The sequence below is a fragment of the Pholis gunnellus genome, assembly GCF_910591455.1.
Source record: "Pholis gunnellus genome assembly, chromosome: 24".
Classification (NCBI taxonomy): domain Eukaryota; kingdom Metazoa; phylum Chordata; class Actinopteri; order Perciformes; family Pholidae; genus Pholis; species Pholis gunnellus.
Window position 1 is genome coordinate 4,395,039 of NC_136551.1, and position 23,611 is coordinate 4,418,649.

The 23,611-nt window shown below is 42.4% G+C and overlaps 1 protein-coding gene across 2 annotated transcripts in view; it reads right to left on the minus strand.

Moving 5' to 3' along the window:
• Positions 1-10,936: 10,936 nt before the first annotated feature.
• atp11a (ATPase phospholipid transporting 11A) overlaps positions 10,937-23,611 on the minus strand; it is a 29,438-nt gene continuing 16,763 nt past the window's right edge. Inside the window, exons 16-31 of one of the 2 annotated variants that reach the window (XM_079185362.1) lie at positions 23,474-23,545; positions 23,237-23,310; positions 22,988-23,091; positions 22,377-22,558; positions 21,772-22,023; positions 21,479-21,656; positions 21,246-21,348; positions 20,951-21,096; positions 20,777-20,836; positions 20,560-20,687; positions 19,997-20,132; positions 17,468-17,533; positions 17,208-17,311; positions 16,868-17,033; positions 15,612-15,715; positions 14,613-14,753 (exon numbers count right to left, since the gene is read on the minus strand). In XM_079185362.1, coding sequence (XP_079041488.1) covers positions 15,626-15,715; positions 16,868-17,033; positions 17,208-17,311; positions 17,468-17,533; positions 19,997-20,132; positions 20,560-20,687; positions 20,777-20,836; positions 20,951-21,096; positions 21,246-21,348; positions 21,479-21,656; positions 21,772-22,023; positions 22,377-22,558; positions 22,988-23,091; positions 23,237-23,310; positions 23,474-23,545 — 1,861 coding nt within the window. In that variant the 3' untranslated portion in view covers positions 14,613-14,753; positions 15,612-15,625. Of the gene's footprint in view, positions 14,754-15,611; positions 15,716-16,867; positions 17,034-17,207; positions 17,312-17,467; positions 17,534-19,996; positions 20,133-20,559; positions 20,688-20,776; positions 20,837-20,950; positions 21,097-21,245; positions 21,349-21,478; positions 21,657-21,771; positions 22,024-22,376; positions 22,559-22,987; positions 23,092-23,236; positions 23,311-23,473; positions 23,546-23,611 lie in introns of both variants that reach the window. The other variant, XM_079185363.1, reaches the window with a different exon arrangement.

Here is a 23,611-nt window from a genome sequence, read left to right on the forward strand (position 1 = left end):
CATCTAACTTCCCATTTGTTACTGAAAAGATGCTCTTGGAAAAGATATGCTTTTAGTCAACACTTCAGATGCTCTCAAAACAAAATTACCATACCGCAGATTAAAGAGGGCTTCCTACTTGTTCACAAAAAAACACTCTTAACCTTTAAGATTTATTGTCATCAGATAACACGGCCCGGCACTGCACCCAGGCCTCACTTTCCACACAAATACGTCCACTCAAGCTCTCACCTGTCGAGCTCTTCCAGCGTTCTTTACCTGCCACTGGGCCCGGCTCCAACAACTGTCAATTATCCGTAAACCAATCCCACAAGCGATTGACAAGCCAGTAGAGCCAGGGATCGAGTTCAGTCTCTTGGGGATCTGTGTGTGTGTTGTGTGTGTGTGTGTGTGTGTGTGTGTGTGTGTGTGTGTGTGTGTGTGGAATCAACCAGCAACACTACTAAGCTCTGACTTCAAGCAGCTCAGGTTGACTAGAAGTCGATAGGCTGATAAAACTGCCAAGTGTGTGTGTGTGTGTTAGTGAGTGTGCGTGTGTGTGTGTGTGTGATATAGGCTCTTGTTGTCTGAAGACAGAGACCATGGGAACACATGGACGCCACTAATCCTTTAACCATCGAGAGAAACCACACTAAACACACACAAGAAGTCTGTTAGGCCACATTTAACGTCCGTCTTTGTTCAGTTCTCTGAATGACATGTATATTTCATTAAATAATGATTCAGTTGGTTTCATCACTCAAAGGAAGCCGTTCTGAACACCTACGGTATCAAGGTGTCCTTTGTCTCAAAACAACATTGGCAATATATTCAAACGACCAAATTGTGGACGTAGAGTTGTGTGATTTCTACCATAAACTGGAGTTCACATCCTTTCTCCTTCCAACAGTAAAATGTGTGTTTTCTACCAATACTTCTCTGAGCTTGATTGAGGAATTTAAGTTGCCTATATGTAATCATTCAGGATGGTCGATGAGTCAAATCTTTTAAGCTTCATGTAAACCACCATGTACACACGTAACTGGGTCTCTTACTGGTGTTTTACATGTATGCATGACGAAGATTTCAGACAGGACTGGATGAAGGGAAAGTTCATTCATTGAAGCCATGCATCCTCGTTTTGAAAACAATTCAATTCAAAGTCAGACTGAAACTGAAACTGACCCCCAAGTAGCCTTTACCCCAACATGAGGATGAGGACGCTGCGTGTACTGTTGGAACATTTTACAGAAACCAGGTAACTACAGTGTGTCAGCACACTGAGTGCTTATGATCACCCTCACTGCTACAAAGGAGGAAATGGATCAATTACAGCAAAGCAGAAGAACAACTAACTACATCACAATTCTTAGATTCCTCTCTGTAAAACAACACAGACAGTGTGTGTGTGTGTGTGTGTGTGTGTGTGTGTGTGTGTGTGTGTGTGTGTGTGTGTGTGTGTGTGTGTAGGGCGTGGGGCCATATTAATGTCCTGAATGTAACACAGTGATTATTCACCTTCTTTGTCTCCATAATACTGGTCTATCGATCCGAATGCTGCTGCTGGACCCCTTAATATGAGTCAGTTGTCACTCTGACCATCATATACTTCTATCATAATGTTCTAAGCCCTTTTATACCGTCATTATTTATTTAAATTAACCAATCATGTATTTTGACACACACTGCTGAGCTGCATCTCAAATTAGTCTTCAAGTTGTGTGCTCAGAAGACAAGTTTTAGGAGCTTACCCACAACATTAAAGTTTAAGCACTTTGCACCTTGCCAACACCTTTATCATAGTCAGTTAAACCTCTAATACAGTAAACCTATTAACTGCTGTGGTCATGAAGCGAATGACACTAATTAGCTCTACCTATCGACCCAACCTCTACTGACACTGTTTCCATCTCCACAGTCCTTGAAAAGTCCAAGAGGTTAGAAAACTTCACCAAGTACCACACGTCCTATTGTCAACAGAATAGCGGCTCTCAGAGGCATCCAAGGTTGGAGAAGAAGAAGAAAAAACAGAGCTGGAGAGGCAGCGAGTGGAGAAGAAGAGAGATGAGGAAAAAAGGACGAGACTGAATGCTAACAAAAGTGAATACAGTTTTCCAAGGCTGCTCAGATTGGATCAATTCAGCGGTGACTGAGGACTGTGAAAAGAGGTAAACATGGTAGATGGTGTGTGTGTGTGTGTGTGTGTGTGAGACTCAAGAGTGTAGGAGTTTCAATTCAGCCGGTGAGGTCTTTGTCTTCCAGTGAACCCGGTTAAATGGAAGGACGAGGATGGGTATGAATCATCGGTCCAAACCAATTGGACACAGTTAGCTACTGTAACAGTGTAACATGACCTGGGACAGACGGACAGACAAGTCAAACAATGATATCAAGATCCACCCTTTTCTCTGGTTGACCGTCCTTGCGCCTTCACATTTTATTTCTCGGTCTTGGATCATTGAGCATAAAGTTGCAAATTCCACCGTATTCACAAGATCTACTCCTTTGACGCCACTTAAAAAAGAATTCTTTAAACCTATTTGATCAATCAAAGAGCACTTAAATTAGGCTCTCATCCTGTGATGTTTGATTTACTGCATGCCATAAACTATAACACGCCATTCTTCCAAATGTGACCAAGAAAATAGTCTTCTTCTCAGAATGGGAGGAGAACACCAACCCTTTAAAATGTCTGAATGTTCAGGTCAGGTTCAGCCACATGAACTGGACCGATCCCTCTATTGGCCTTTACTTTCTTTTCTTAGTTTCTTTGCCTCTCTTACAAACGTATTCTTATTTTGATAATAGCCATTTTGGGAAATTTGCCCTGTTGCAGAAAGTTACATGAGAAGATCGACATCGGCAAAGCAATACACATACCTGGTAAAGTAATACACATACCTGGTAAAGTAATACACATACCTGGTAAAGTAATACACATACCTGCCGTTGGTCAATCAACAGCAGGTGGCGGCAACACGCCAAGAGGAGTAGCGATGCACCAAGAACGTGAAGAAAGAAGAAGACTGCCAACTAGAAAAGATGGAAGTAAACAATGCAAGATGTAACGGTTTTATACAACAAAAATCTCAACGATTTTAGAGACTAAAAGATGAATAAATGAATGAAAAACGAATGCACAGATCAAGGCATACCGTCTCGTGAGTGGAAGCACAGGTTCAGACCGGTATAGCTCTTTTAGATGATGATTTAGTTTAGTACGGTGTATCTCGTCACTTGTTTTGGATTACATCTCACTGAGCCCGGAAGGGTTTTGTGGAAAATGATATTCAATGATGCTGCCTGAGCTTTTCAAAATGAGGTCAATGCTGTAATTATATCTGAGTTTGTATCCAATAAGGACATGTTTTTGGCTACATCTTATTTCATAAACCAAGACACTGACATTGGACAAAACAGAGCGAGACGCATCTCTTTCCCTTCTGCTGTGAGTGTGTGTCCAATATACATTCTCAAAAACCTGTATGATTCATTTGAATTGCCTTCCTGCTTTCTTCTTTCTTTGGTTGACCTGGCCTAATTATCCATGTAATGATATAACCCTGGGGGGAAAGGGGATCTCCCTCTGTGTCACACACACACACACACACACAAACTGGGCCTCCCCATTCCCACAGAAAACCAAAAAGCCTCCTGCTGACAGAAGCGAAGGCAGGGAACAGAGTTTTCCCCGCTAATTAGCCTCGACCCTGCCTCTTATTCACAGCGTGGAAACAACCCGGCCATGAGAACAAAACATCATAGAACGGGAAAAAAAGGAGTTCACGAGTACATGACTACTTGTACCTTTCCAGAGTGGACAAAGATGCATTCAGTAAATGAAGAACAGGGAGATAAATGGGCAGGTACCTTGAAACTAGCGTCACAGCCTTCTGAGTTATGATGGACAAACCTGGACCTTCACAACTGTGGCTCCTTTGATGCATGTCTTTTTCCAAATCATTTCGTGGGTGGATTGAAGGTTTTTTAGCATTAGTTTGTTTCAAACTTTGGTCTTGAGCAAGATATCTAATCAAAATGACAACATTTATCAAAACTATATATCAAATAGATCACCAAGAAATGATTTTTGTCATTTGATTCAAGCTGTTTTTGTTTTGTTGACTCAAATGAGCGATGCCAATGAGGTTGTCTGTCAGGCAAAACAGTTGAACGAGGCTCAACTCTCAACACATTCCTGGTAGATTACTTTGTAACATCAACGCCACACTGTATTTCTACTGTTTACCTACAATCTGTACGAGTCACGACAAAAGAAAACTACTTCCGCCATGACTGTTGTCATACAATCCTTCCTCATAGTATTATAAACCACTGCACAGTGTTTCTCACAAGACTTCAAACTCATGGATCTATTACTCAAACTGGACTTCCTGGATCGTATTTCATTCTCACGCGTACACGAAGCAAACGCCCACCAACTCAAATCTGTGTTGTATTGTATAAAATACGTGACCAGAGAAAATAGTTCTTCCTTATGCAGATTAAAAGACACTTTAGGAAGTGAGATCACAAACAAGTGTGTTCTTTGTTTATTTCTCTTCTCCTTTTTACGAGTCAAATGTTTTTAAAAAAGACTTGTCAACAAACAAACAAATGTGTCTTTGGTGAAAAGCTACCAACAGGAAAGTAATCCACGAAAACTGAATGATGTGGTTTTTTTGTCTGCGGTGGTGTGAAATTGAGAAAGACTCTGGCAGCAGAAACATTCTGGCACATTGTCAAACGGTAAAACATCTGAACGACAGTGAAGCAGAAACAGAGCAAAAAATGGCTTTAGCTGTTTTTTCTCAAATGTGCAGCGCTTCAGGTACAATTCAGCGACTGGATTTAAAGCAATATCTCAGCATGTGGCTACGACTTGTTTATATCCTTTACCGGCAAATCAGAAAGGCCTCAGCTGTACACGGCGCTGTAGCATTACAGTTTTAACATGATCTGTTTTAACCAGAAGTCACTGGCTACAAACTACGAATGACACAGGAAAGGGGTCAATTATCTGTGATAAAAGATAAAACAGTGAGAGGGAGTATTGCTCGTTAAATTATTTGAGAGAAGGTAATTGTAAACTAGTACAGTTTCACATGGTTTACTTCTACAGCACGTCTTCTTCTCCTAATTGTGGTGCACCGTGCTGTAATGGGCTCATCACTGCCCTCAGAGGCCAGAGGGCAGAAATAAAACCACTGGTCCCCCGCAATGGCCTCAAGGGGCAACAATGAGCCCCTTTCATATCTTGAAAACTTTCTTGGACAAGTGACACAAAAGGGGAGTTTTATAGTTCATCAGAAGAGGTTTTTTAAAAGGGTTTTTTTTATCTTTTAAAGAGAAAAATACTTCAAGGATGAGGACTAAGTGGTTAGCTTGGCAATTGTATGTTAACTTCCCACCTGCTGCTGCTGCCCTTGGCTTTTCTGTGAGAACCATCCACTGTCTCATCCACAGGTATCGCTATGAAGAACTATATTAAAGTAGCAAACAAAGCTGACAAGAACACTACAATGTGTGGAATTCAATTGAATCAGGACAACATAAATCCACTGACAATTCTCCAAATCATGAATGTTAAAATTGTTCCATGTGAATTACGTTATCATGTGAAAACAACATTTCTGATTGATCCCCTAAAAGATACCAAGTCTCTTGTGTTCAATCGGATAAAAGTCAGGATTAGTAAAGTGATACAGCAATAATATCAAAGGGAACCCATGTGGACTCCTAATAGAGATACAAAGCAGACTGCTCGCCCTGCCGCGTGTGTGTGTGTGTGTGTGTGTGTGTGTGTGTGTGTGTGTGTGTGTGTGTGTGTGTGTGTGTGTGTGTGTGTGTGTGTGTGTGTGTGTGTGAGCAGAGACAGAGGACGGATGACATTTATTGACAACGGCTGCTCCGCTCGATAAGAAGAGGCATAAAATCAATCAACCTGATTGGTAGACAAGAGGGAGGGAGGGTGAGAGTACAGAGGACTGGAGAGGAAGTCACACGGCACAAAAAGAGTACAGTGAGGAAGAAGTACTCAGATACTCAGGGTAAAAGTACCAATACCACCATGTACAAATACTCCATTACAAGTAAAAGTCCTGCATCTAAAATCCTGTTTAAGTAAAATTACAGTAAAAGTATCATCAGCTAAATTTACTAAAATCTTAAAAGTATTAGTTTTGCAGAAAACCTGGCTAATGACTGATATAATAAATTATATTATTAACAGGGATGCATCAATGTTGGAGGAGGAGCTATAGTTTTAACTACTTTGCACTAGTCCGGCGGTTGCCAACCTGGGGGTCGGGCCCCTCAAAAGGGACACAAGATAAGTCTGAGGGGTCGTGAGATGACAGAAAAAAGATTTGCAACATGAATCTTAAATTTTAAAAAAAAAGGGAGAGTAGGAAGAGTGTGTTTCTCTGTGGCTGTTTAAAAACACTTCACACTTAAACCTTCTGAATCCCTAATTGTGATTCAGTAATTGGTGAGAAAAAGGGAATGGGTTCGTAACAGCACTGCTTGGAAGAACAGCAGAAAAACGTCAGCTTTGAGCCACTGGCACTTGGACTCCATTCAGCATCGAGAGGGGGGATACACGTTAATCAGATTAGTTTGTTTCTGCACTTGTAAGAGGAGACAGTCAGCAGTGTGATGCAGTCTGTGTCCCATATTTAGCCTCCACCAACAGGAACCAGAGCTGTCACCTCTCGTCTGTTCAGTGACAGCTCTGGCCCATTTTAACCACAGGGGCCAAATAAATTAACTCTGAAACTAAGCGCCCATTTTACAGGTTAATGGTCACAAAAAAACACAATGCATGTACCATAGATTTACATGTTTCCATTGTATATTCTCAGGAGACTATCGGCTTAGATTTTGGTGTCTGGTTTTAAAGGCTGCATTACAGTAAAGTGATGTAATCTTCTGTTCTATTATTTGCCTTTACCCACTTCGTCATTATATCCACATTAATGATGATTATTTATCAAAAATGGCTTTGTGTAAATATTTTGTGAAAGCACCAATAGTCAACAACACAATATCGATATCTAAATATTTCTTTTTCCCAGCCATAATTCTAAGCAGACAAACATGTAGAGTACTAGAAAGCTTGAACTCTATTAAAAGTATAGATCGTGCTGAGTATTGACAAGACATTCACAGATCTATAACTTTTTGTTCACATCAAAGGGTATCAATGCATAAATCAAATACATGACTTACTGGCTCTTATCTATATGCTCAATACACATTATGCAGCACAGCTTAAATACAAAGTAGCTAATAACGTTATACCTTTTGTATCAGTAAGCCAAAACAGTAAGACAAAAACAGAGATAAAGTGTATATTACTCACATTTGTTGTCGATGTCAATTGTCATTTCTTTTATGGAGATGTTCATTGATGTCCAACTGCACTCGCTGCTATGAAAGTTTGTTTGTTTGTTGACAGTCTTCTTCCTCTCTGTGGCTGCTACCTTAGCACGTTAGCAGACATCTTTAGCAACACTGACTATAACTAGCGAACGTTACTTTCACTGGAGAGCTAAACGGTTGTTACATTTAAATTACCTTGTTAACTTTCTGTTTGTTTGTAGTGTTGACAGACTTTGTCAGGTTTCACGAATAACTTTTCTTTTCCAGCGACGTGTCCGCTCAGTTCCACAGTGGCCTTACAGAAGTTGCTCGATTGTTTGATACTTAACTATGTTTAATTAGGGATAACAACTTCCACCTGTGCTCCCAGGGAGACCGCAATAAGCCTGCAGTACTCATTGTGGCCACACTGATTGTATACAAATCTTAGGGGGGCGCTGTTTCACTCATTTCTGAGGGACCTCAAAAAGTGAAAAATGGGGGAAAGACATGGTCCTAAAAATATATAAATAATAACTCCCTGTTATGTCTTAAAGCAAATCATTACATACATATATATCAACTTGTTAAAGAGTCCTGGCTTGCTTTGGAGAGAAAGAGAAAACCTCCTCATTGCATTTTACAGAGAGATTGACGAGTTACTTCTACTTATAAACTGTTTGTGCCAGCATACAGTTATAGCCAAATATAACAATACCTCCCATAGAATTATTCCCATTAATGAAACACACAGTACTAGGAAGTGAATGGTAAATTGCAGCATGTATAGTGTTTATTTAAATATGTTAAGCCTTATTTTTACATTATACATTTACATTATTTGTATACATTGACATATTTGTATAACGCTGTGGCAGAAAAAAAGAAGTTTTTTATCTTTTTTTATTTTAACTGAGTGTCAAGTGTCCATCCATCCTGCAGTGACACTTTGAATGAGATCTTTCCAGTATTTTAGTATTGAAAACATATGCATGCAGCCATATGAAATGGAGAATTGAGCAGTGGCCTTGAGTGAACAGAGAAAGCAGTGTGTGCGCACATGTAGTATAATGTCCATGTGTACTCCAGATGACGCCTATAGCCCTTGAAGCTTTCAGTGAACTAGAAGTCTTTCAGCCTCAGATTGTCTTGTTCTGTGTGTTATTTGATTCTATTGTGTGTCAAGACATTGATGAGAGTGACAAAGAAGTGACAAGGCTGGAGGCCAGATGGAATAAAGTTTCTGCACAATTTCCCTTGTTTAGAGACAGGAGGTGAAGAAGAAGAGACAGGAGGAGCTATTATAACAGAAACACATGTTTAAAGTGTTGCAGTCGCTCTTAAAACGTTACGTGTTTGTGTTAATGTTCACTAAACTAACCTAATCAATTCAAAAGCCTCCTTGTTGGTGAGTTTGTGTGTGCATCCATCCTCAAAACGTCCTTCTTTAAAGGCCAGGCCATAATACAAAAAAAGAGGGAAAACAATGTGTACTGAGTCATAAACAATTGGTGGCAAATAACAGCAATTTCACAGCTAATTCGTAGATTTCACGTGTGGATGCCTCCATCACCTCCCTCCATTTAATGCCGTGAATAGAGACACACGTTGACACGATCCACCAGACGAGACACGGTGCTTGTATGTGTTTCTTAAAGGTCTAATGATTTAAGTCTAGTTTTGAGTGTCAGACGTACCGCTGGGCACAGACATGTGAAGAAACACACACAAAGTGTCCGTATTTGAGAGCTGATTTTGTAATCCCATAAAATCCACACAAGTGAGTTTATCCAGAGTGCATACTGATATTAAATTACACTCATATGAAATCATAATATATTCCCTCCAAAACTCTCAGCTTGATTCTCCATACCAGACCATAGAAAGAACAAAAAGAAATGTTGAAATGCTTTTCCTTTTCTTCTTTTTGAATAGAGGCTTCAGTACTAAGCAGGAAGTTGCTGCAGAAGATGACAGAAGACCCTCCACACCGTCTTTGTTGCTGGTTTTCCTTCTTCTGTCTGCCTCTGGCGATGTGCGGAGGGAGTGAGTGACCGAAGGGGAGTGGCCATATTAGATTACATTTCGCGATGGAAGTCTTGAACTGGACGAGAGCAGTAAAAAAAAAAAAAAAAGGAGCCGGTGAATCAAAGTGTTGGGCAGCAGCATTCTGGACTAGATCCAGAGGAGAGGAAGAAGATGAGGAGGCCCAGGATTGAGCCCTGTGGATCGCCTATTACCAAACAGCTTGGTTCAGACACAACAAGTTAGCGAATAAGCGTACTTCCCAAAATGGCAAACTTTTTCTTTCACCCTTATCTCACAGCGGAAGAGGATGTAGCGCATGGCACTTTACAGGATTACTATTGCATTCTCATATTTTTAACAGTCACCTGTTGCTTTATTGCAGCTTCAGATAAAGAAGTCTGACTCCTAGCACGATGGAAAATGAACCGATATCTACTCAGGGCCTTTGATTTCTCTGCCAGTCCCATTTCTGTCTCTACCGTTTCATTATGTCGTTTCGATATGTTGAGTATTTCTTTTTTTGCAGGATTGGAGGTGTGAATTCATCAATCTAACACACTTTGTTACAGCCCTCACAACCACACACACACACACACCTGCAGTACCTTAAAAAGTGTTTTATGTGCTTCAAGCAATCTAACCTCAAGCAGTTCAAGATGAAGGAAACCTAAATTGGTGGTGAACAGGTTGTTCAGGACTTGGTTACACCTTGAATTACACCTCCCACCTCTCTATATATTTCAGAATCTATACTAAGTAATACACCATAAACATGAAATTAGAGGTATAACTCAATGCATATTTATAGTTTAAGTTTTTAGTGGCATTTGATGAAATAGGTGGTAAAACATTGAGACTTTGATCGCTCTGCTCTGTTTTAAGATGATTGAATGAGTCATTGCAATTTAGCGACTGAAGAAAATCCATCTTGGGGATGGTAATAGAGGTCTGTGCAACCACAAAGGAAATGCACAACCACTTTTCACCATCTACTTTTCATATTTCTTCTGCTTCCCCACATTTCACCTCTTGACAGTGTTGCCCTAGATATTTCTCCATCCTTGTCAGACACACGAGCAGGTCTCATCGGCTGCCAGCTGTGGAGGAGAGGACGTGGAAGATCAGCGCAGACGAGAAGTGAAAAGGATGAAGAGAATCCAATCGATCCGAAACCTCCATCCTAATCTTGTTGACGTCCTCAGACGGCAGCCCTGGAGCAACTTTGGGGAACACATTAAATCTAAAAATTGTCTTTTTTTCTTTAACCATTTCCTGAGTGGCATTTACAGCACAACTGGTAGTTTAGTTTGAGCAGCATGAGCGAGCACAGGTTGGTTAAATGCTCTAAACTCTACTCATGAAGCATCCTTTAGATTGTATCTCATCAGCTCCAGATATTTAGAAACTCTTCAGGTGCGTTTGATTCGTACAACTTTGAGCTGTAAAGGCCTCAGAAAGGTCTGGCGAAATACTCTACTGCATCCCTGTGGCTGAGGCATGAAGTGCAGCTGAAAATAACAACAGAAATCACATTATTTCAGGTTTTTATATTTCCACTTCTGGCTTTTATTTTCAAGCAAATGTACAGTTTGTTTGCCATCAATAGCTACAGAAATGTTGGCAAAAAAATCCACAAGTAAATCTTGATATGACTCTGTTAAAAACTGTATATAAAAAGACCCCAAAACTGTACATCAATTAACATAACTACATTTATATATATTGTATATATATATATATATATATATATATATCCTGTATCTGAGTGTACAGCGATTTACAGATACTGTTGGTTATGAGAAATATAACACTGTACAATAATACATTGTAAAAGAGGAAGATAACATTCTGTTCGAAGGCTGTCAGTTTAGGTGGCGTCGAAAGATCGGGACAGTTAGGACGAAGAGCGATCGGTACAGTAAGACCTTAAATCCACCGTTAATGGCTTTGGAAGTTTCTACAGCAGAGTGTCAATCCTCAGACAGCTGATGTCCAGTGCAGGGGTTCATTATTAAAGCATTGAAGCTATGCAAACGTACATGTCCAGTGTTTGGTTTTGGTTCGTTCGAATACTCTTCTACGTCAATAAGACACGCATCAAATCTCCAGAATGTATAAAAAGATCTCTAACATACATACAAAAAAGCACGACAGTAACTGCGGGAATTTTGTGTTGCAATTCATTCATTCAGTTATGTGGATTCCACAGTTTTCTAACGACTCAGACGGAACAGAGAGACAGGAAGTACCCGACTATCTCTTGGACAGATCACCTCCCACAGAGAAGGGGGGGTTATGGCAATAATTAGGATATTCTGACTTCCAGATGCTTTTAAGTGCCAAAACTCCAATCATAAAGAATTGTCTGTTTGTGGTCGAAAGTATTTTACTCAACTCAGAAAGACTAATTACAATAGTTAGAACAGCGTCTCCCATAATAAATGATTTGGTGGATTCGTTTGTGGATTGCAATAACTGATTCTCGATTGTAACATAAATTACTTTTGGATGCAAAACATCATAATACTAATTCACTACCACATGGCAAGTGTTTTGTTTTTTTGGATCATTTACATGCAAGGCGATCATTTTAACTGTAACTTTAGGGATTGAACCATGCAGATAGCTTGGTTTTTGTGACTTCACTGTGAAAAGCTTTCATCGAGAACATATCTCTGGTCGAATGCAGTTCCAATGTGACCGGTCAGATACAACCAGAGGTTGCCTTTAATACGCAACCGAAGTTCAGAGACAAATCCTTTGGATTTTCACCACAGAAACCAACAGCATGTTCATTTTATATAAATATTGAAATAGAAAACCCACATTTTGAGAACTCGGAGATGTTAAATTAGAAGGAAACTGCAGAATATCAACAACAAAAAGAATCCCATATGTAATATTGAGCGGTCGTACGGAGCTCTTCAAGTTTTCTGTCTCCTTCAAATGAAGGTTGAAGACAACATCACATCCAACAGATATTTTGCCAGTGTGCTCCGACCAGTTCGGTTTCAGTTGTGAATAAGTCTTCTTGGACAGCATGATGCATTTCACTCACGTATCCATTCTCTCAGTCATGCATCCGTTCATCCATCGTCCGTGTTTGTACGGTCCAAATGCCTCTTGTTAGTCGTCGATTTACCATAAAGCAAGCAAAGACAGTTCAGCAGAGAGAAAAACTACCACAAGGCACCTAATGTAAAGCAGCTAAAAGTATCTCGAGCAGCAACAAGGCTTTGGTTCAGAGAAGTACGATTTAAAAAAAACATCTTTTCTACTCTTGTCTCACAATAATAGATGGATAGATGGATGGCCCGAGAAGATGCAGAGGGGGGGGACACAGGAAGAGCATGGTCAGGCGGGTGGAGGCGGCTCTCACAGAGGTAGGATAACTCCCACATCAGCATCACTTCAGCACAGGGAGAATGAGAGAGAGACAGAGAGAGAGAGAGAGAGAGAGACAGCTAGAAAGAAAGACAGAGAGGTTAAATGTTGAAGCAGGAAAGTGTGAGACAGAATTCAGAGGCGACCCTTTTCAAGGTGGAGAATCTCATTAGATATGTATGCACTCTATGGGTGCATACAGTTGAACTTTATATCTTAGCTGTACCAACCTCAAACAGTTTGACATTTGGGGGTAAAACGCTTATTTGCTTTCCAATCAAACAATCAGGTGAGAAGATCCGATACCAAATCTTCAGAAAAAACTGTGCTTTCATTTAAGGCATCAAGCAGTCTGGGGCATTATCTCAATAAGGACACGCTTCGCGTGATCATTTTGAAGGCGCTTTGAGGAAAGAGAACGCAAGTAAGCTGTCAAAGCTCGACAAGACATGCACAAGTGCTGTTAACATCTAATTTAAAGAGCTGTATTTTTCTACCGTCATACTAACTTTCATATTCTTTCTGCTGGCCACGAGAACCACGAGTGTGTACATTGACCTATAGCTCACACACTTACAGCACTACAGTATATCCAGCAGTCGATGTCTAAAGGGCGCCAAATTGTATTTGAGTTTCTTTGGTAAAAAGGTCAAGATAATGTGGTATTTACAAGGTGACATTAAGGCGTGGAGAGACAGCTGGGAAGCCGTCAGCCGTTTCTACCATAAAGAGCTCCGTGTATAGCACTATAGATACATAAGGGGAAGGTCGACAGTTAAAGTGCTTCAAAGACAACAAGACAGACAGGGATCCTGCAGAGACAACACACTAAACACAACTGCTAGCTCACACACATCTCTTCCACTAATCACTCCAGACTACCTACGTGGGAGTTTGAAAGCTCAAGTGCTGGATGTGCAGCTAAAGTGGGTCTTTCTTGAAGTTTTCACTAAGACGATAAAAACAGGAAAAAAGACCACTTTAGATCCACTTCTCCAACACTTTGGCGTCACTGCTCTACTGCAGCCCTCCTTACAATGTCGTAGAGAGTCCTAGGGAGTATTTCGGGATAATAGGTTTGCGCACAGGCAACACCAGTTAGTCCTGAAAAGAGGCAGAACGAGAAAGAGAGAGATGGAAGGAATGGAGAGAAAGGAAACGTTTGGTCAGAGAAAGCTCGAGCTGGCTAAAGCACTGTTACTGTCTTCATCAGCAGCGCAGTCACAACACACCATTAATGTTCTTTAAAAAGTCATATAAATCCTTTAACATGGAGTAAAGTACACTGCAGCTGCCGGCTATCAAAGGCAGGCAGGGTTAAAGGGCCAGTGCACATATTTCTTTCATTTACGATATCAAAGCTCTCGAGTCTGTTTTGTTGTGACATCAGTACGCTGAGCCCTTTTGCACGTAGTGGCGGCGGGCGAGGCCCCTGCGGATGGAGTCCCTCCCAGAGCCGTCCCATAGTGCTTTGTGCCATACTTGGCTGCTGACTTGAGAGCAGTTGTGAAGTTCACTTTCACTGTAACCCCCTCAGAGATGGATTACCTGCTACGAGCATCGTAGTGCAGTTATTCGACTCCAGGAACATAAATAAATTAGTTTGAGTTACTTTTTGTGTAACTTTACTTTCCAGTGATCTGTTAAATTATTCCTTCGTTGAGTTCACCTCCAAATGGATGCTATTGTATCTGATATCAGAATAGAAACAAAAAACACCAGACAGAAATAAACTAGACTGAGGTCTCTGGCCCCGTCCCGCCGTTCAAGTGGCGGGAGCCATCGGCGAATCGGAGGAGGGGGGTGAAGGTGCTGTAGTCTGGCGTTCTTTGCCAGCGCGTGAACATGATTTTCTTGGTAAAGGGTTCAGACCTTCGAGGGTTCGGGGCGTTCCTTTGGTTGCCCGAGCCTCGCCGGAGGCTGCCAGCCATGGACGGGGCGTGGAGGGACGCCAGGGGGGTGAACTCGGACAGCTGGCCCTCGTAGAGTTTATCAGCATTCTGTGTGTGGAGAGGGAGGAAAAGGAGACGACAAAGTGAAAACTACAGGTTTACTACAGAGGGCCGATGGAGGAGATTCATGGAGGAGACATTGTTATCCCAGCTGGCCAGAAATCAAACTGTAGATACGTTTGTGTACCTTTAGTCTTAGGCCTTAGTTCCATTGAATGGAAATCTTAGTGCTACAGTAGAGAATACTATCTTCAGTGATATAGTACGTTTAAAACGTCATCTAAAAAGGAGGTTAAGGCCGGAGGGACAAAGGCCAAATGAGCTCCTGCAAGAGGCTTTCTTCTGTGAGTAACCTGAACCTGCGTCAGTAGACAATTCAATTATTTGTATAATTTAATTAATAAAGTGCGTTAATCTAATAGGCCAGCTGTGATGATAATATCCTGTCCATCCCGTTCAGACACAATGCAGCCAGAGCAAATGAAGTACACATACACGAGTGAGTAAATAAATACTGGAACGCCATACAGCAGCATAAAAAGAGGCAAACAAAACCATGCAGAGGGAAACATGACGGATAAACATGCACGAAATGTTCAGTCCCACTGTGTGTCGAGCCTTCTGGCTCTGCGGCGAAGGCTGAAATGTGTCACTAGAGGGCGCCAGAGCTCCGCGTAAAGGATCACCCGACAGGAGGCGAGCGCTTTAGTCGATACCTGGAGGGATTATTAGATCATCGAACTTTCAAGACCCTCACAGCACACTCACACTCCACCCATGTGTTAGTCAGAGAAAACTCTCAGATCTGTGAAACGTCTCACCACGGCAAAGTAAACCCCATCACTGCAGGATGTTAACGTCACCCACCGTTTACCATTACGCACAGTAGCAGGGTGTGTGTTTTACCGTGCCGAAGCCCTCTAGGCTTCTGTGCCAGCTATTCCATCTAGTAAGGTGACAGAGCTCTGGTAGGTCAGGGCCCTCTCAGACCCTCTATTATCCTTCACACGCTGTGGACACACACACACACACATACGCATACGACATTAAAACACACACAGTCTAACATCATCACTGGCATGCGATCACTAACAAAAGAGTCACTTCATGCGGAACAGCAGCAGGGAGAAAGTAAGAGGATACAAAATGAAAGAATAAAGAGAGGATTGTATGCAGGTTACAGACAGGAGGAAAGGCAGAGGGTCACCTCTGGGAGGGCTGGGTTAGAAACTCATTCTGCTGGAAGTCTGAGACAGCATAAAGATGGTGGAGGGCTCGGAGGCGAGGCACCGACGCTTAGTCTGGAGAACCAGAGGGAGGAGAGGACGAAGGGAGGAACCAGGAAGTCAGAGGACGGAAGGAAGAGGGAGGAGGGAGAGTTAAAGCTCTGGAGATCGATTGTAAATTTCCCCACTGCGGGACCAATAAAAGGATTATCTTATCTTATCTTATCTTATCTTTTCAAAATGCCACGTGAAAGTTCACGTTTACAGACGTAACGTGAGAACGTCATAAGTCATAAGGAAGGCGAAGAGGAAGGAGCAGGTTAAGACATGATGGAAGAAGTTCAAACCTCACTGCAAACAGTTTGAAAACAAACCTATTTAACAGGCTACACATCTACGACAAACCAGGGTTGATGGAAATCCAAATTTATTTTGAGTCTCTCTTTTTTATTAAAGGAAGAGATAAAGGAGCACTGCACACAGACCGACAGAGGCTTACTGACTTACATCCAACAGAGTAGGGACGTAGCCAAAGCCAGCGTACATCTGCTGACCCACAGTCACCAGTTAGACATTTCACACACACACACACACACACACACAGTTAATAAACAGTAGTATACGTGTGTCTACAAAGCTTTAATTAGATATTGAATTTAATTTTGACCACTTTCAGTGTTGCCGACGTCTAGTTCTTTGCAAAGTTTAGAGGTAAATGTGCTAAATTGATTTATGGAACACGACCAGCAGAGGGCGCTGTTTTACCTGAGCTCGAAGGAAAAAGATTTGATTCGTAATTATTCCCAAAACCATGTAATTCATTTGACAAATAGAGGTTTAGATTTTTTTAAAAATAGCCCTATTATTCAATCATGGATGCAAGTCTAAAAACGTTCTCATACGGCTGACGGTAAATATGTACGAGTGTGCACCCACCTGTATGCGTTCAGTCGTGGTGGGCCACAGCGTCCTGCAGATGACCTTCTTCACCACATCTGGCAGCAGACTGGCGGTTATCAGAAGGATTATGCTGAGCCAGGCCGGACCACTGGACAACATCTGCATGAACACATAGTACATCCTCTGGTAGTTGAGGAAAGGCCTAGAGGAGAGGAGAGGAGAGGAGAGGAGAGGAGAGGAGAGGAGAGGAGAGGAGAGGAGAGGAGAGGAGGCAGCGATATTAAGAAAATAAATGTATTTTTTTTTCTCAGCAGCTTATTAGGTTTCAGGCTGTTACATTAAATCATGCCTACATTATCCATCTACATGAGCTTACCAGATGATTCCTCCCCACAGCAGAGAGAAGACCACAAAGAAAATCAGCGAGCCCCAGATGACGAAATGGTTGATCCAGGTCCAGTAATGAGTATCTAGAGCCAACTACAGGAGAGAGGGGAGAGCTGAGAGAGAGCAAACCTTCCACCGGTCAAACGCCACAGCGCACTCTAATGATACCAGCTTTATCCAGCCTCGCTCTGGTGCTTCTGAGTGCAGACACTGTGCAGACTGAATGTGCGTGTGTGTGTGTGTGTTTACCTTGAATGTAACGGTGAAGACCAGCACGGTGAAGACGAGCGTCCCAAATGTCCAGTTTCCAAACATCTGCAGAGGCAAACGACAGAGGCTGTTAGTGACGCCGATTTCTGTTCTACGTAAAACGGTATTCGAGGTGACTCTACGGGCCTGGTGTTGATATGGGACACAGATAAACTGAAGTGCAGGTACTCAATAAGGAATCAATCAATCAAACAGATGGCAGGGTGCTCAGACGGCAACATTCAGGTGAAGAATAGATTGTCAGATTCCTGATGGGTGGGAAACAGGTGAGATGAGGGGACTTAAATACAACCAGAAGCAGTGACGTGATCTCTACTCAAGCTTTTTGTGTTGCTTTACAGCCAAAAAAAAAAGTATACTTCATTATCGCAGTTCAACTTGTGCGCAAAACAACTTCTGGGAAAGCGCAGAAAGTGAAAAAGCAATATAGAAATCTATTTAAGCTGCATGAGAAAGTGATCTAAAAGGCTCTCTGCTCTTTATGACCGAAGGCTTACAGGGCTTATGGGAAATGTGGTCTTAATTATTAATAAAGTAGCTCACAATGCTACTGACATAAGACAGATAGTATTGCTAGCAGTCATCTTTACAGGAATTATAAAAGAGTGTTTTTCCATAATAATCCTGACAGAATAGGATTAAGATGATCATTTGGACTTTCACCCAGGTTTAACTAAAGAAGCATTAATATATATAACAGTTTTCCTTAAATGTCCTTAATCCGTGAGAAAGAATTAGAGATGTGATGCACCAATAAATTAGGAAAAAAGAACATAAAGACGAGCAAGAAGAGATACAAAAAGAAGCTTTTCAAAGCCACCGGAATAAGCGGAATGATGATGTGATGGTGATAAATGAAATCAGTTATGACTTATAAACAGACTTTGTCAGTTACTTTGTAACCCCAGACTGTGAGTGCCATTATAAGCGATCCAAAGTACCAACGGACAACAATAAAAGTTTGGATTGCTATTGTTAAAGGTAGAATTACAGAGATCGGATAACAGCGAGGCACTGGATTGGTCCTGGACTTTGTTTCTCTTGGCACCACCGGACGACTTTTACGACACTGATCTGTTTAAACTGCTTGTCATTGTTCTGGTGTTTTGCTGTGCAGCTGTTGACGTACGCAAATGCGCCTAATTCCCTTTTACTTTCTGCAAATAAATAAGAAAGGGCCACTCTCCGGTATTTCTTTACAGATAAGCCTATAAATAGTCCTGATGGCTCAGAGAGTAGCCGCAAATGTGACAATGTGCTTCTGCTCTAAAAGGGACAATCAGATTAGAAAGATGACCGAATGTCTCAAATGTCATGTAATGGAAGTAGGAGTGCAACTCTTTCTCTCCATTCATTTATCCCCTGCTTTTAACACACACACACACACACACACACACACACACACACACACACACACAGAATGTAGAGCGCTGGATCGCTACATTAACACCTGGACACATGAGCATGGGGTCACTACACAAACGCCTACAGTTGATGTGTCTACAGCAAGCACTAGCGGCTGGACATGAGGTGAACGGTGGATGGAGGACGAGAGGTTTAGTATCAGGCTGTGAGACGGGAGCAAACAGGAAACTAGGGAGAGATGACAGAGAGACAGGGACAGGCTTACCATCTGTGTGTTGGTTGTCATTAGCTGGGAGGAGGAAAGAGAAGCAAAAAAGAAAAAGCAACACAAAGGTAAGAGGAAGAGGAAGCGAGAGAGAAGAGGAGAAGGCCAGAAGAAGGAAATCATAAGAAAAGAAACAACAGTTTTGTGGCTGGAGAAGAATAAAAATCCAATGCATAAAACAAGTGAAACAAAGCAACTCAAAGCAGTTGTGAGAGCAACGCTGCTCGAAAATGAACAGAAGCAAATAGAGAAACAGAGAAAGATGGAAACCCGCCATGCTGTCGCTTCTTGGATGTGACTGGGAGAACGTTTATCATCTTTTAAAGTTCATACCAACAGGTGTAAGTCCACCTGCACCGTCTCTTTTTAAGTTATTTTTAATTGACTAACCTCGTTGAGTTCTGAGTTAAAATGACAACACAACATCTAAAAGCCAAAAATGAATCTATCAGATGCTTCACATTAAGAAATCCACTTTCAAAGCAATTCTCAAACAAAGGTGAGAATAAGCTGAGGTTCAAACCACAAAGAACAATATTCTGTGTTTATCTGAATTAATAAACTTAAAACATCTTAAAGACACTGAAAAAGCCAAATGACAAGCAGCAAATTAGATGTGATCGATGTGTTTTGGAGAGAACTGCGTCACGATAAATCATAATAGTACTTCATCAAAAACAAAATATGTTATATTAAAGCATGCAGTCCACAATTTGATGTAAATTAAAAGATATCACATTTATGGGTTTCTCTTACAAACTGTACTAAAAATAATAAGGTGCAAAAATTGTAAAAATGAAGTCGTCATTACGCAGCCTGTAGATGTTCTCTTGTCCGAGACTGAACAGAAGGAGCCGCCTTTGACACGTGGATGTTACCTGTCCGTTGCTGGTGAAGGTGGTGTTGTCAAACAGGAAGTAGCACCCGAAGAACATCACGAAGGCGTCGTACACACCCAGGATAGTCCAATACAGGAAGATGGGCCAGCGCAGCAAGGAGTTCTTAGCGATATCTCTGAAGACAAACACGAGATGACAGCAGACAGAATGAACGACTCATGTTGACTCCCTCACGTTTGAATCAAGAGCACATTAGCTGCCTCTGGGAGGACCGTAACCAGAAATGACTGTCGTAAAATATTCCAATTAGATTTAGCTTTCAAATTTTCTATTTAGACATTTTTGAGCTCTGACTAAACTGAACCCAGTCAAACCAAGTTAAAGTGGGAGGTGTCTGCGCTCCAAGGCCTGATCTGATTGTATTGAGCAAGTGTCTCCTGTGAATGGATGTACAATCAATAGAACATGTTTATGCCTGCAGTCTATTAGTCAAATTGATTTAGTGTACTCTTCTGCTTCTTAAAATACCTCAATCTTCTGCTGTCGCCTCTGAAATGTGTTCACGTGTTCACATCACAGACAGACTAGACGACGGCACTGACCTATAGAGAGACGGGTCCTTGCTCAGGATGTCCATGTTAATGTGCTGCTCGATGAGACTGTAGAGCAGAATGGGCAGCGAGGTGAAGCTGATGTTGTACAGAGTCAAGTAAGCTGTATCGTACAGCGGCTGTGGAGACGAGCAGAGAGCATTCATTTACTTCTTATGATTATTTATTGTGTGTACTTGTAAGTGTGTGTGTGTGTGTGTGTACCTACCTGTTGTGAGAAGCCACAGAAGAACTGGTAGAGGAACTGGGGGAAGATGAAACAGACATTCTGGGAAAAGAAGGGAAACAAATGAGTTCAAGAAAGAAAGTCAATTGAGATATATTTGGATATTCTCACTAGTTTCACTGAAACACGCATACATGAAATGAGCAGACGCGCTACCTTGTAGAAGAAGTATTGCACGAGCTCAGAGATGCGTATGTAGTAATAGTGTCCATGGACGAGCAGGATCTTCTTGAGGTGTTTGAACTTTGGGATGGCGTAGTCGCTGTTCCTCGCCGCCTGACGACCCTCCTTACCCATGATGCCTTGAGACGCACACACAAAAGGATACATTGCACACATGTACGGTGGAAAGCATCACGACAGTGAGTGAGGTTAAGGTGCTGACTTTCACGGGGGATGGAGCGCGTTAGTTTGTTAGCAGGACGGACAACAAAGTGTCAAGAGCACTAACCGATGCCAACGTGGGCCTCGAGGATCATGCTGACGTCGTTTGCTCCGTCTCCAATGGCCAGCGTGATCGGGTGCTCCTTGGAGGCTTTGATCAGCTTCACGATCTAGAAAATACAAGGAGAGAGACATCAGCCCTTTAACTCCTTACTGCAGCTAAGCAGATCACCACAAAGTCTGAACGATATGAGTGGAAACCGGTCCTACTCGTTCAGATTGACGCCCGCGTCTTTGTACCTGGGCTTTCTGCAGCGGCGCCATTCGACAGCAGAGCACGGCGCTGCAGTTGCGGCAGATTTCGAGGAAGATCTCTTTGTAGTTCCCTGAGTTGGAGTCCTCCTGGGCGGGCCTCATCACCGCAGAGAGGGTGGCTCCGTCGATGATCAGACCGTAGTCAGTACAGTCCCCTGATAAACTGGACAAACAGAAGACCTGTCAAATACAGGACTTAAAGAAGGGACCAGAACAATCCTATACAGCTTCTTCTCATTTTAAAGTATTTAAAAGCATGTAACAGGTTGTTGTCTCACCCAGAGAAGGAGTCCCTGGTCATGCCTACGTGCTGCCTCAGCACGGTCCTGCTCAGGTCAAACAGCACGTCGTGAAGGCTCTGCTCCTCGGTGCGTTTGGTGGTCAGCTCCAGGATCTGGGTGTTGCGGCGAAACAGCTTGCTGGCGTAGCAGGTTGCGGCCGCCGTCTCCATCTTGTCCCCGGTCAGCACCCACACCTTCATACCCGCCTGGTGGAGGGACTCGATGGTGTCTGCCGCTTTTTCCTGGAGCCTGGCGTGCAGGACGGTAGGAAAACAAAGAGAACATTTTAGTGATCTATAAGCACGCATTAATACTTGGATCATTTTCGCTCCGCTTCCTTCTGCACGGGATGAGTTGACTCGTGTTAACAACCGCTTTAAAGCCTGCAGTGTCATCGCTTCAGTAGCAAAGTGTGCGATCGGAGGGTTGAACTGCCTCTTGTCCTCACTCTCAGAAGTGGGGCAGCACTTGACAAGGCAGCAGCACGCACAGAATAAAGAGTTAGTGCTTTGGACATTTAGATCCAAAAGGGGAAAGCGTGGTGGTTATAACAGACTAGGTTTCTAATTAACAAGCAGCAAAATGTACAAGAGATCCTCTACCTGTCCTCCACAGCAGTTGCTCCCAGCAGTATCAGGTCTTTCTCGATGACGTCGTAGGCCTCGGCCAGCCGTTTGTCTCGGTCCTGTAGTGCCAGCTTGGCCCCGTTCAGCAGGTGGCAAACCTCCTGGTACTGCTCGGGACTCAGAGGCCGATAGGCCACACAGAGTGTCCTCAGACCCTCCTGGAGGAGAGGAGGGAGTCAAACGGGGTGAGGCTGGGACATCGAGGAAGAATCAACAGGTCACATTCACTTCTTCTTACAGCTTATGTTGCTTGAGTCTGGGCTCTGGATGTGAGTGTGAGGTGTGTGGGCAGCTACTGCTCTTTCCATTTGAACCTCATCGGCACAACGCCCACATACTGAAGATCTCTCTGTTTGCACTGAAACCTACGATTAATCTACAGCGAGGTATTTATGGAATTCATCTTGAAGGGTAAACTGAACTACAAACATCACCGTCAGATACTTTTCTATTTTCTATTTTGGACCGATTTTGCAAGATGAATCCTGGGAATATACTTTCGTGAATCTATAGTAGTAAATTATAGTGTGTGTGTGTGTGTGTGTGTGTGTGTGTGTGTGTGTGTGTGTGTGTGTGTGTGCTCTCACCACTGCGTTGTGCTCCACCCGAGCTTTGACCTGATCCACCTTGCCAGATACAACCCTGGGGAAGATGGAGGAGTCTGCACCTTTACAGAATAGATAGAGCTCCCCTGCTCACACACACACACACACACACACACACACACACACACACACACACACACACACACAGAAGCAGAGAAAGAAGTGTGTGAAAGAATCCATGGACATAAACCTAATCATACACGTGCATATTCACAGTTTGACGTGTATTACCAGTGCTGGACCTGACAATGACGCTCATCCTCCGTCTGACTGAGTCGAATGTCAAAACCTCCAGCAACTGAAACCTAGAAAAGAATAAAACGCACGAACATTAAAATGATCCTGTGGTCAAGTTACAACTAAGGTGAGCAGTGACACTAGCAGGCTGAAATGACAAAGAAAGTGCAATAAAGGAAGGATCGGATTCTGATCGGCTTTATCTGAGCTGATACGATAAACAACACTCACCTCTCAATCTCATCATCCCTGTTCAAGATCTCCATGTGACTGTCTTTCAGTCTTAGATAGGTGAAACCGAGTCTGCGGCACAAAGCAAAGCGCCGTTGTTTGAATTTGAGTGACATAACTTCATGTAAAAGGCGAAAT